General features: G+C 27.0%; 1 protein-coding gene across 1 annotated transcript; it reads right to left on the bottom strand.

Annotated features, from left to right (window-relative positions):
• Positions 1 to 304: 304 nt before the first annotated feature.
• On the bottom strand, positions 305 to 3,735 carry LOC112741864 (uncharacterized). Its single transcript, XM_025791025.3, has 3 exons — positions 2,892 to 3,735; positions 1,862 to 2,115; positions 305 to 1,203 (listed from the first exon to the last, which is right to left on the bottom strand). Exons 2-3 carry the CDS (start codon positions 2,111 to 2,113, stop codon positions 583 to 585), a joined length of 873 nt encoding a protein of 290 aa, XP_025646810.1. The 5' UTR covers positions 2,114 to 2,115; positions 2,892 to 3,735; the 3' UTR covers positions 305 to 582.
• Between the last annotated feature and the right edge of the window lie 9,299 nt (positions 3,736 to 13,034).

Raw genomic sequence — 13,034 nt, 5'->3', positions numbered from 1 at the left:
ATCGAAATTAAAGTCTTATATATTTTTTATTTTATTTTTAATTTAATTCTTGTTTTCATTGTATCTATTATAAAATCTTGAAACTGAAAATAAATCAGAACCAAGACTATCTTTTATATATATAAATAATATTCATACAACAAAATTAAGAAATGAAAATGGGATGATATTTTGATGTGATACAGTTATAGTAAGAATGTACATTCCTTGTAAAATTCACAGCAAGTTCCCAACAGTACTTATAGATTGATTAAGCCTTCACATAACAACATTTAGATTTCAAAGTAACATGTTAGACAAGAAATGAAATTGAAGTAAAGTAATTATAATTTAAGATGCATTACATACTAATTAACTCTACCTATTTACATAAAGGCCACTCAGAAGTTGGTGTATGATGATGAGTCTATCCATAATTATTGGGATAAATTAAACAAAAAAAAAAAAAAGAAAACTAATCTAGAAATGAACACATGAACCATATAAATTCAGTGGTCCATGTTCTTCAGTATAGAGAGGGAAAAAAAAAAGGATACAACAATGAAACAAGTTTAGTTAAAAATTAAAGGCCTATTCAATTAATTAATTAAGCTTTAAACCTTGAGAAAGCCAATGAGGCCCTTTTCTTTCTCTTTCTTGATCATATGTGACACTTGAGCTGCTCATTGGTGTTGTAGGGTCACTGCAATCTCTATCTGATTGGAAAGACACAGATGAATTCATAAGCTCCTTAATTTTCCCATAATTGTTTCTTGATGAGTCTGAGAATCCTAATGGAACCATGCAATGTCCCTTCTTCTTGTTCTTACTATTATTATTATTATTATCAGTATCATAATTATTCTTGTTAATATGATGGCTTCCTCCAATGCTTAATGTCAAATCCACTTCCATTTCTTCATCATCATTGTTTCTTGTTCCTGCCCCAGCTGCAGCCTCAGCTTCTTCGGCGGTGGCGAAAACGGCTACTTCCTCAGCAAGAGGCCTTTCAAGATCAAAACCCTTTTGCTTTCTCATTGTATCACCAGAAGCAGAACAGCTTCCACTCCTTTCCTTTGAGCATAGATCCTCTCTCAAAGATTGAACATTATTGTGGAATGTACTTTGTTGAAAGTTTTTCCAAAGTTTCTTTTGTCTGATTTCATTTTTGAGTTCATCCATCATCATCTTTTGCACACTGTACACCCTGTGAAGTTCCCTTACCTATATATACATATTCCAATTATTTATAATGAATTCTCTATGGGATTTGGTAAGAGAATTCAACAACATTGGCAATAATGAATTCACATGGGGTGGCTGCTAGGAAATTCTAAACAAATTATTAATAAAATGAGAATGATTAAACTATGATCATGGATACAGATGCCAGCATTACTTAAAGTTATCATTACACTAATGCTGATGATGTCACAATAATTGGTATAAAAACGTTATATGTTCGGTAAGTATTTCAAAACAGAAAATATCGAGATAGATAAAATTGAAAAAAAAATCAAATGTTTCTGTATTTCTATCCTAAGATAGTTATCAAAATAGAAACTACATAATGAGGTCAGAAATGATCGGTATAGGAATATTATAAGATTATATTCGGTAAGTATCTCAAGACAAAAAATACTGAGACAGGTAAAAATTAAAAAAAAAAAATCACATGTTTCTGTATTTCTGTCTTCAAAATAGTTACCAAAATGGAAACTATGGTTGCACATTTGAAGCAATCATAGTACATACAGTGGATTAATTCCTAAAAAGAAATGAAAAGTCTCTTTTGGAAATTGAAATGCTCTCATTCAATCATTTATGGTCATGAATCTACAACCAAAGAAGTTAAAAGATGTAATTAAGATGATCATGGTACCTGGTTTTTGAAGATGTCTTCATGCATCTGCATTGTCCTTTTGATGGATTCAATGTTGTTCCTGTCAGGAATCATATCCATGGAATCTTGTAATTTGTTGTCTCCAATTTTGTTGAAGTGTTTGTTGTTGTTATTAGTCAGTGATTTGTTCTGAAAATGCTCCCACACATCCCCACCAGCATCATTAGTGAAATTCTTGCTGTCTACTGAGGTTGCTAGAAGATTTATGGAATACTCAATTTTAGTTCCCATTCCTGAAAAAAAAATGTACATATATAATTATTATATATACTAAAAAATCAAAATTAAAATTTCTAACTAAGAAATGAAACATGTCATGTCTTAATCTGGAATTAATGTCAATCAATAGGTTTTTTTTTTTTAATTTGATAATTCAAGTGGTGGCCACAAATGTTTGAGAGTTTGATTTAATATCTAGATACCAAATATTGATGGAAGCTGAAAATTCAGATCTTAAGAAAGTTTTGACCCCAATAAATAGGTAATAAAGTCATATCATAATTCAATTGAATTCAAGTGAAGAAAGAAAGTGAAGAAACTCCTAAAGAACAAAGATATATAGGATATAGGAAAATCCCAAAGAAACTAGACATAATTTAAGCCTCATAATATCATATAAGTTAATAACATGCAATAAGATTTTGTTGGTGCCTTTTTTGGTGCATAGATTCAAGCCATATATAGTAATAGTACTAATTTGTTGGCTAAGTTAAAGAATTTGTCAAAACAGGGGAACCTGTACTAACAAAAAAAAAAAAGTATAAGAGAGGGGACAGAGAGAATTTGCATTGAAAGGCTCAAAAGTGGAACCAAAACATTAGAAGAAGAAAGAATCATGAAATATGGAACATTAGGTGTGTAGCCATTTTATGTGGATCTATGAAAACAAAAGAAAAGAAAGAGAAAAATAGCTACTAGGCTTTTTTATCCTATTCAAGAAAATTGACAATAAAAATGTTAATGCAAATTAAAAGATCATGATATATTGGAGTAGTTGATTAATTATTACCTGTGATAATAAGAAGTAGCAAGATTGAAGCTTCCTCTGATGAAGTTTATTGAACATCTTTTTCCCTCTTCATGGTAGCATTTTTGCACAATAATCTCATGATTCTTTTTTTTTTTTTCCTCTTCCTTAAATCATTGTTAAAACACAACAAGGACGGATGAATCCAAGAACAGTAGAGTGCATAAAATGTTTGGAGAAAGAAAAGCTGAAAGAGAAGAGAGAGAGAGAGCAGCAAATGAAATCTCTTTGTTTGGCACAGTTAGTTCAACCCTTTCTTTCAACTTAGAAACAAGAAACCAAAACATATAGAGCTCTAATTTCTTTTTGTTTTTTAAGAAAAAAAAAATATGAAACTAATGATATTTGGATTTGGGGAGTTAATAATTCAGCTTTGACAGGCTGTGATGGAAGGATGCAAAGGAAAAGCTGGAGCACCAATGTGTCTGCATATGTGTGAGTGCTTCTTTGATGTTGTGAGAGAGAGAGAGAGAGATTGTTCACATTATTATATTATATATGAATATTTTGTATTGTAACATCTAGTCTATTTGGTTTATTTATTTTGGTTATTCATCAATACTTAACAATTAAATATAAAATAGTATTATCACAGAATTAGATTAAATACTACATAATTTAGTCTTTAAATAGTTTTAAATTCAAGTTTTGGAGATAAGAAAAATATATGTGAAGTTTAACGAAATTTATCTTACATGTAATATATATATATATATATATATATATATATATATTTTTGCGAATATATTTTGATGGGTGGATATGAAAAATTTTATCATTATTTTTATTTTTAAAAATAAAATCGTAAAATCTAACGTGTTAAAGTAAGTAGGGAAATTGACTTGTTATAATATATGTAGTAAATGAGAAAATTATATTTTTTAAATAAAATTAGTCAAATTTCTAATAATAAAATTTAGATATTATTAAAAAAGAAATTAATGCAAATACCTATTTAAGAATGTATGAGGTATGAAAATATTATAGCATTTGTTTAATTGTGTTGAAGTGGGGACCACAAAGTTGCATAATAAAAACAAGAGACAGTCCTAAAACATGAGCCATTGTAGGCCAATGAAGAAGATATTCCAGACAAATTCTTTGCAGGTACTTGTAATCAAGATATGCATAAAATGAAATGAACCAACAATCAAACTTATTAGTGCTCATTTCCTATAGAGATAGCTATGTCTTGCAACTTGCAATTTTCATCAATTTATGATTTCAACCTCTTATTTATCTTCTCTCTCCTAAATATTTATATTTATATTTTTAGTTTCAATTTTTTATTGTTTAGAGATGGATTATATTATTATTCTTTCCGTACATGAAGGAACATTATCTAGGTCATCATCTTGTTACTTATATATATAGGTCTTGATAAGATTTTTTTTTCTTCACTATTATGAGGGTACCAATCTCAGGTGTTATGATTGGATTCCCTATGATGAATTATTTTGCATTTGGGAGCAGTAAAACTAAAATTCCATGTGCTTAGGGATTTGAGGTTGATAGTGACTGCTTCCATACTCATTCAATGGAGGGGCCATGACCAATCACCATGCACATTCATTGTTATCTCTTTTAGAGGATCTAGGTTGGATTATGCATTTTATATGCTTCTTCTCTCACTATTTGAAAAAGAAAATAAAAATAAAAGTTCATTGTTATTACAATATCTAAACTTTGGTGTTTAATTTGTTAAAAGAATTTAAAAATTAATATTTAATTTAAAAATATAAAAACATTTAATATTTATCTTATAAAATAAGTTTGATAATTTCAGCATCAAAATAAAAAAAAATAGACAAAAGTACACATGAATTTTCACATAGTAAAGATATACACTTTAATTTTTTAATGACTTATCTATATTGAACAATATCAAGCACCATTGTCATTTTTATCTTTTTGTCGTCTGAGTAATTGTTTCAATAGTAGTGACTGCCAGGTGACTTATTCCACTTTTTATTTTTAATATGGAGGAGAGGTTGGTGTGTTGCAGTCTTATGGAGAGTACAGGAGCTCTACCTGCATGTGGTATTAGGGGAGTACAACTCGGATCGAGGGAGTTGAATACAGGAACATGGAGGGTCCGTTTTCTTTTATACCAACTCACGTTTTCGAAAAAATATTTTGTATATCAATTCGGAGAGTCCGTTTTCTTTGTATTAAAAAAAAACACTAATCGGACGGTCCGATTTGTTAATGGCAAATTTTAAATTTTTTCTCTCTCACAACTCGGACCATCCGATTTGGTAATTCAATTTTTTTTAATAGAATTCGGATGGTCCGATTTCTTCTGTCCCACATTCATGTATAGCACCCCATCCTCCATAGTAATGCATAACACATACGCATGGCATATCTAAATTTTTTAGCCGACTTATGCATTGTGTGATGTGACCCTTTTAATGATGATGCATTGAAAACTAAATCATAAATTATTGAATTTGTTAAATTTGAATAAAATAATTTTATAAATAATTTAGAGTCTTCATTATTTTCTTTCCTTCTCCAAAAAGTGAATGTGAATCAAGGGATGTAACTGTTAGAACTATATTTAAAGTAAATTTTGGAGAAAGAAGGAAGAGAATGAAGATCCTACATCACTTGCAAATCTTTTTATTATTATTAAATTTTAACAAATTTAATAATTTATTATTTAGTTTTTACTGTATTATCAAAAAGGTTATATCCTATGATGCACGGACACAGGACACGACACGATACAGGACACGTCGACACGCGAATTTTAAAATCTTACATGACACGGGGACCTGCATATATATAAAATATAAAGTATTTTTTAGATAAATTGTAATGATATTTTGATATTTTATTGATATTAAAATATAAATTAAAATTTTAATTATTTTTAATGTCTTATTTTAATTATATCAAGTATTTAAAATATTTTTTGTTTTAATAAATAATAATATATACTATATCTAAATTTATTTTAAGAATATATATTAAGAATAAGACTGGACATGCGGACATGTAATGGTATTTAGGTGTGTCCAGACGTGTCCGGAGAAGAATTTTTTATTTTTTATTAAGACACGGTTGGACATAGCAGACACGCGTGTTGGACGAGTGTCGATGAGTGTCGTGTCTGAAATGTGTCCGACACGCAGACACGATAACTCAGCGAAGTGTCCGTACTTTATAGGTTATATCACATCATATACAGAGTCACTTGGCAGTCACTATTGACAAAAAATCTATCCAGACGACAAAAAAATAGAAATGACAATAAAACTTGATATTAGTGTGTATAAATGATTCATTAAAAAATTAAAGTATACATCTATCTACCGTATAAAAATTTATCTATATTTTTGTCCATTTTTTTAAATATCAAAGAGTTGGCCAAAATAAAATATTTGAAATGACTATAATTTTTTAGAAGAAGATTTTTTCGTTTACTTGGTATGAAAGGATATGTCTCATATTTATTATAGAAGAAATGAATGAAAGAGTTGACCTAAGTGGAGAGACACATTGCCATTTAAGATTTTTGGTTGGATTGTTTATGTGAACTTTAATTTAACCTAAGGGGGTGTTCCTATAGTATTCTCTCATAAAATTTTGAGTATCGTTATCATTACTTATTTGTGTCTCAAAATTAATCATATATTCTACTACTAAATTATAAACTTTTGAAATACTTTTAATTTTTTTTAAAACTTTGTGAAATCACAACTATTAAATATATAAAAGGTATATATAAAGTATATTATCATTCATATACTTCTATTTATTAATTTAAACTTTTGAGATAATGAATTATATAATATTAAAAATTTTATGATAAAAATGTCTATAATTTAATTTTTGTTAATTTAAAAAAATAAAAAAATTAATAAGACAAATAAAAAAATTTATGCAAAAATTCATGCAAACAACTAAAAAAGTCAAACTTTTGAGATAAATAATTTTATAATAATATCAGCATTTTTATATAAAGAAAATTATTTATAAAATACCGAAAGAAATCCCTTAATTTAAAAGGATAAATCTAATTATACTCCTAGGAAATTTGATTAATTGTTCTCCTTCATTTAAGAACTAAAAATATTATTCATATCAACGTTTAAGGTAACACATATAACATTTTTTTTACAAAATTTAACAAATAAAATTAAACTCAGACTTCCTTTTCTGATTCTTTAATTATAAACGCATAAAAGCAATGCTTTGCAGTTTGCAGTGGAACTCATCATGCTTTTGAATTATTTCCCTCTAAGGAATGAGGCCAAAAATAATGCCTTCATTGAAAATGGAAAACGCTTGCATAACTTTTTTTCCTGTGTAGGGTAGGGAAAGAAACTATATATATATATATATATATATATATATGAAAAAATAAAATAAAATAAAATAAAAACATGGCTTCACTGACTTTTCTCACTTCTCACTTTAGATTCTAGATGATAAACTCTTTTTTTTTTTTTTACTAAAGATAGGAGACTCGAACCCGCAACCTCTTAATTGAGTATGGGAGACTATGTCATTTGAGCTATTACTCATTGGCGATAAACTCTCTTTCTAATAACATTAAAAATTTATTATTTATTACTAATTTTATAATTAAAATATATCACATATCATTTTTTTTTGTGATTGAAATCAAATTTTTTTTCTTTAAAATTAAAAAGTTCTCTCCCTCCTCTCTCTTCTTTCTTCTATTTTTCTTATTCCTCCTCTCACTTTATCTCTCTTATATATCATTATCAATAACTAATCATAAATTTAACAATCAAATATATAACATAACATTCTCTAATTACAATTAAAAATAAATTAAAATTAGAATTAAAATATTAAAATTAAAATATAATTATATTATTATATTACTGATTTAACAACCAAAATGTATCACATGACACTCTCATTCAAATTGAAATGAAATATTTTCTCCCAAAATTAATAAACTCCCTTTCTCTATTTCCCTCTATCCTTCCCACTCTATATATAACTTATAATTTATATTTTATATTACTAATTTGATAAATCAAAATGTGTCATGAGATATTTTTTCATTACAATTAAAATAAAAATTTTTCCTCTAAACTCAACAAATTCCATCTCTCTTTCTTCTTCTTTATCTTTCTCTCTCCCTTTTCTCTCATTTTCTGTCTCTCTTTACCTTTCTATTCTTAAAAAAATTAATAAAATAAAATAATTTAAATAATTTTATAAAATTATAAAAAATATTAAATTTTATAATTAAATATAATCCTAAAATATTATTTACATAAAAAATATATTATTATATTATACTATTTTAGTTTTTTTATTTAGTTTCAATTTTATCGCTTATTTTTTCGATCTATATTTTCACTTCTCTTTTTTTAAATATTATATATAATTTGTGAAAAATACTAGTATTGTGGTTAATAATTTGAATTAAGATTTAATTATTTTAAGAAAATTAATTTTTGAGTTATTTTTATAATTATTAATATAAATATTTTTATTCTAATATATATATATATATATATAGAATATTATATTTAAATAATAAATATAAAAATTAATTATTTTTATTTGTACAATAAACTTAGCAATTAATTAAATATAAAAATATACACATTAAATTTTTTTAAATTTTAGATAATAAATATTAAAGTTAATTACTAGTAAAAAGTTAAACTTTTCACATAATTCGGTAAACATGCGCGAAATCGTAGCACTTGTATTTAGCGGCAGTTTTTTAACTGGATGCCACAAAATACTAATTTAGCGGCGGTTATACTAGCGGTTGCTAGAAACCGCCGCCAAATCTAATCCCCGCGCCCATAACTAGGACGGTTTGGTGAGCCACCGGCTTTTAATTTTGCAGTGGTTTTAAACCGCCGCCTAATCATGAAAAAAATTGCCGGTAAGTAGCGCAACGCCTCTCTTATAATGTAAAAATAATAACTAAAAAACTTATTATTTGATTTTTTTATCTACTGAGATAGTGTTCTTTTTAGGCAATGAAACTTTTGTCTTTATGATATTTTTATAAAAGTAATTTAATTATTCTATAAATTTTTTTTATTATAATCTATAATGTGAAAATAAAACTGATATAATTTAAAAGATTTATATTTCTATAATATTATTACGGACAAAAATACCAATAACAAATAATTGTTGATGATGCCAAAAAATTAAACCTTAATTATTAGATTATTATTTCTTAATCAATACATACATCTTATTAGATAGATCGATTATGATAATGTGAATTATATAAAATTATTGTAGCTTTTATGAATGAGCTGTCAGTAATAATTGAAAGAAATCATAAAAGTAATAGAAACTTCTTACACCATTTATCATCATTCTCTCCAAAAGTTCTTTATGCATAAATAGAAATAACTATTGAAACTTGAGAATTAATTTAGAAATCCAAATTAAAGGGCCCTCCAAGATTCCAAAGCTCAGATTTTCCGGAAATGTCATAGCAATACATAGCCATTGGTCTGATCTGTTTCTGATTATTAAACAATGAACTTAATTTTTCTATTTAAACAAATATTTCCTTTCATCATTCATACACATGTGGACATGCCACTCTGTCTTGTAATTTAGTTCCTATCCAAATCCTCTTACTGGTACTCTTTATTTATTAAAAAATATTATGTATATATATTCAAAAATTAATTGTAAAATTAATTATTATGTATTTATATATAAATATATATGTTATTTTTTATATTTTTATTATATATTTTATATTCTAATATGTACAAATAATTTTTTTATACAAATTTTATATGATTATGTACATGCATGCTAAATAGTATTATTTTCTCCTATATAAATCTTAAACCAATTTGTAAAGAAAAAAAAAGAACATATAGTTGATTAGATATTATTGTTTACTTTTTATATCTGGATCGGACTTTTTTCCTCCATGATATAAGTTAATATATTTCAGAATCACATCAAAACTATTTTATGCAAGTATTTTCTCTATTATTATTATTATTATTGTTATTATTATTATTGAACATTATTTTTTAGAAAAATATTAATGAATGTCACTCTTGCTCTTAGTAAATTTAAACTTATTCTCCACATACAAGTGATTTTTCATACAAGTCATACAAATCATTTATAAACATGTCGTTTCACGTTTTTTTTGTGCCTCTTTTTCTTCTTTTTCTTTCTCCGTACTTTCTCTTCCTCTTCCTCTTCCTCTTCTTCTTCTTCTTCTTCTTCTTTCTCTGGGTCTCTTTTTCTTCTTTTCCTCCCTCTTTTTTTATTGAAATTTCTTCTCCTCTTCTCGTTTTCTCTTTCTCCTTCATCAAAATCACCAGAAAAAACGAAGAAACATTATTCAAGGTACGTTTCTTGCCTTCTCTTTCTCCTTCTTCTTCTTCTTGCTGCACGTTCTTCTTCCTCTTCTTGTTCTTCTTCTTCATTTATGTGCTTTTCTCTTTGTTTTCTTTCTTCGTTATTCTTGATTTCCATTGTTTTTTGACATCAAGCTCTGAAATCATTTTTGAAGAAGAAGAAACAGCAGAAGATGAGAAGGAAAAAGAGAAAAAGTTCTGAATTATATGCATAAGGTGTACTTCAACAAATTTTGGGTGTATTTCTTAAATCCTTTGGGTGTATTTTTGTAATCCTTTGGGTGTATTTCTGTAATCCTTTGGGTGTATTGATTTCAAGAAGAAATATAATGTCTCTCCCTATATTGGGTGTATTTCTTAAATCCTTTGGGTGTATTTCTTAAATCCTTTGGGTGTATTTCTGTAATCGTTTGGTTTATTTCTGTAACTGTTTGGGTGTATTTCTATAATCCTTTAGATGTATTTCTGTAATCGTTTGGGTGTATTTTTGTAATCGTTCGGGTGTATTTATGAAGTTCCATCATCTTCAAAACAATTTCAGAGCTTGATTTCAGAAACCATGAAAATCGAAAAAAACAGAAGGAGATCGAAGGCAAAGAGAGAACGCTTTTCCATACAAATCATACAAGTCATTTATATTCACGCCGTTTTCACGCTTCTTCGTAAAAAAGGAAACGAAGATGAAACACGCGAAGATGGTTTAGTAACGCGCGTGTTAAGCTCAACTTGTAAGACTTGTAAACAAAAATGACTTGTATGTGTAGCACTCCTCCTAAATTTAATAGAAATACATTAATTGACACTCAAATATCTAATAATATTTTTATTTTTATTTTTACAGTTTCTAACTCGATATGCCAAGAGTTTATTATTGGTTATAAATTATTACACATATAAAATATGATTTAAACTTTTAACCCCATGAATAAGTTAATCACTCTATCGGCTAAAATTAATTTTTAAATAATATTTTATTTTACGATACCGAGTACACAAATAAATCTTATTATTATTAAGCCATATGTTTATTTCATTCTTTAACAATATTATAAAATTAGCTTACTTTATTGAAGAAATAAATTAGCACCTATCTCAAAAGGATTAGACATTTAACATTTTAATAAAATTTCCGATTTAATTGTCTAAAAAAGCAGGCAAGTGTAGGTTCGGTTGAAATGATATCATTTCAAAATGAATATATAAAGTACTGTAAATGATTCTTTGAACCTACTACTGTTCATTGATTTTTAATTTTTTATAATACGTTTTGTCAAACCTTTATTCGCCTATCCTTTCTTTTAGATTAATGAATAATATTATCATTGCATGAGATTATGCTATTAATTAATTAATTAATTGATGTAATCAAGAACAGAAATATTAAATTGTTATGCTAAGGCTGGCCACGTGAACCATCCACATGGCAAATGTAACCTAACAATCAACAACACCCAAACACCAAAGAATTCAATCATGATCCCTTTAATTTGATGGAGATAACAACTCCTAAAAATATATATAAAAAATATCTTAGGTAGCGTTTGTTTTGAGGTACTGAGACAGAGACTGAGAGACTGAGACTCAGTATCGTGTTTGTTAGTTCAGAGACTGGTACTAAAATTTCTGTCTCTGTCTCTAAAATTTCAGTATTTCAGTACCTCCAAAAAGTAGGGACACAGGGGGACTGAAATTTTTAGAGATGGAGACTGAAACTTTAATAACATTTTATACCTAAAATACTTTCATTTCAATTAGTTAATTCCAATTTTACCCTTTGTGCAAATTAAATTAGAGTTTCATTCTTGTTTCAATTCCTGTCTCCCATTTTGCACCAAACAGAATACTGAGATTTATTTCAATCCCTGTCTCTTAGTCTCTGTCTCTCAGTCTCAGTCTTTCCGTCTCTGTCTCTCCACCAAACGCTACCTTAAAGATGTCACAATCCATTATTATTTCTTGGAGCTATGATAGTGATGATGTTATTACCCAAGTGACTATATTGTCTGTTTCTAGAAAAAGTTGGGTAATACAAAAGAGAGGGATAAATAATAATTTAATCTCACTAGAAAATAAATTTTCTATCGGTTAATTAATATTAGCAATTTCAATTAATTTTTTTATTTTAATATTCACATTTTTTCTCACTTCTAAAAATTAAATTTAAAATAAAAATCTTAAATTCTAAATTTTAAATTTTTCAAAAAATAAAGTTAAAAAAATAATGTTAACACTAAAACAGTGATTAATATTGACTAATAAAATATATTAATTTTATATATTTCGTAATAATCCATATGTACAAAACAGGGTTGATTTAATTGTCACTTTAATTTTTGCCAAAAATTAAATCACAGCTGGTGGAGTCACATATATAGAATTTGTCAAAATCAAAGTTGAGATTCATCCAGCTTGTTGACTGAACATAAATGGTTTCTTTGCTGTCATGAGTTGCTTTCACCATGACAGTAATAAAATCCAAGTTCTCTCAAAGATATCATCAACCTTCTTTTTTTAGGCATAAAAATCAGATATAATAAAGGTACACATGATAGAGAATTTTAACATTGTTAGTTTAGCGGTATACGTAAACTCGTTAAAAATAAAAATAAAGAAATGGAAAAATCTAGGACCAACAACTTTTGTATTTTGTGGCCAACATTTAGTTATCAAAAGAAAAATGAGTAATCTTTTATAATTAGATATAATCTCACACTATTAAAAAAAAATATTAATGACTAATTAATGATTACAAAACACAAAAGTTACTAGC

This window comes from Arachis hypogaea, chromosome 14 (genome assembly GCF_003086295.3).
Source record: "Arachis hypogaea cultivar Tifrunner chromosome 14, arahy.Tifrunner.gnm2.J5K5, whole genome shotgun sequence".
In the NCBI taxonomy this organism is placed as follows: domain Eukaryota; kingdom Viridiplantae; phylum Streptophyta; class Magnoliopsida; order Fabales; family Fabaceae; genus Arachis; species Arachis hypogaea.
Note: the sequence above shows the minus strand (reverse complement) of the source record. Positions and strands in the feature narration are given on the sequence as shown.

Bases quoted from the DNA above. Each gene is read 5' to 3' on its own strand.
- LOC112741864 (XM_025791025.3), bottom strand. From the start codon at position 2,113: ATGGGAACTAAAATTGAGTATTCCATAAATCTTCTAGCAACCTCAGTA. The intron at 1,204-1,861 runs GTACCATGATCA...ATGTATATATAG, and splicing joins AAGACATCTTCAAAAACCAG to GTAAGGGAACTTCACAGGGT.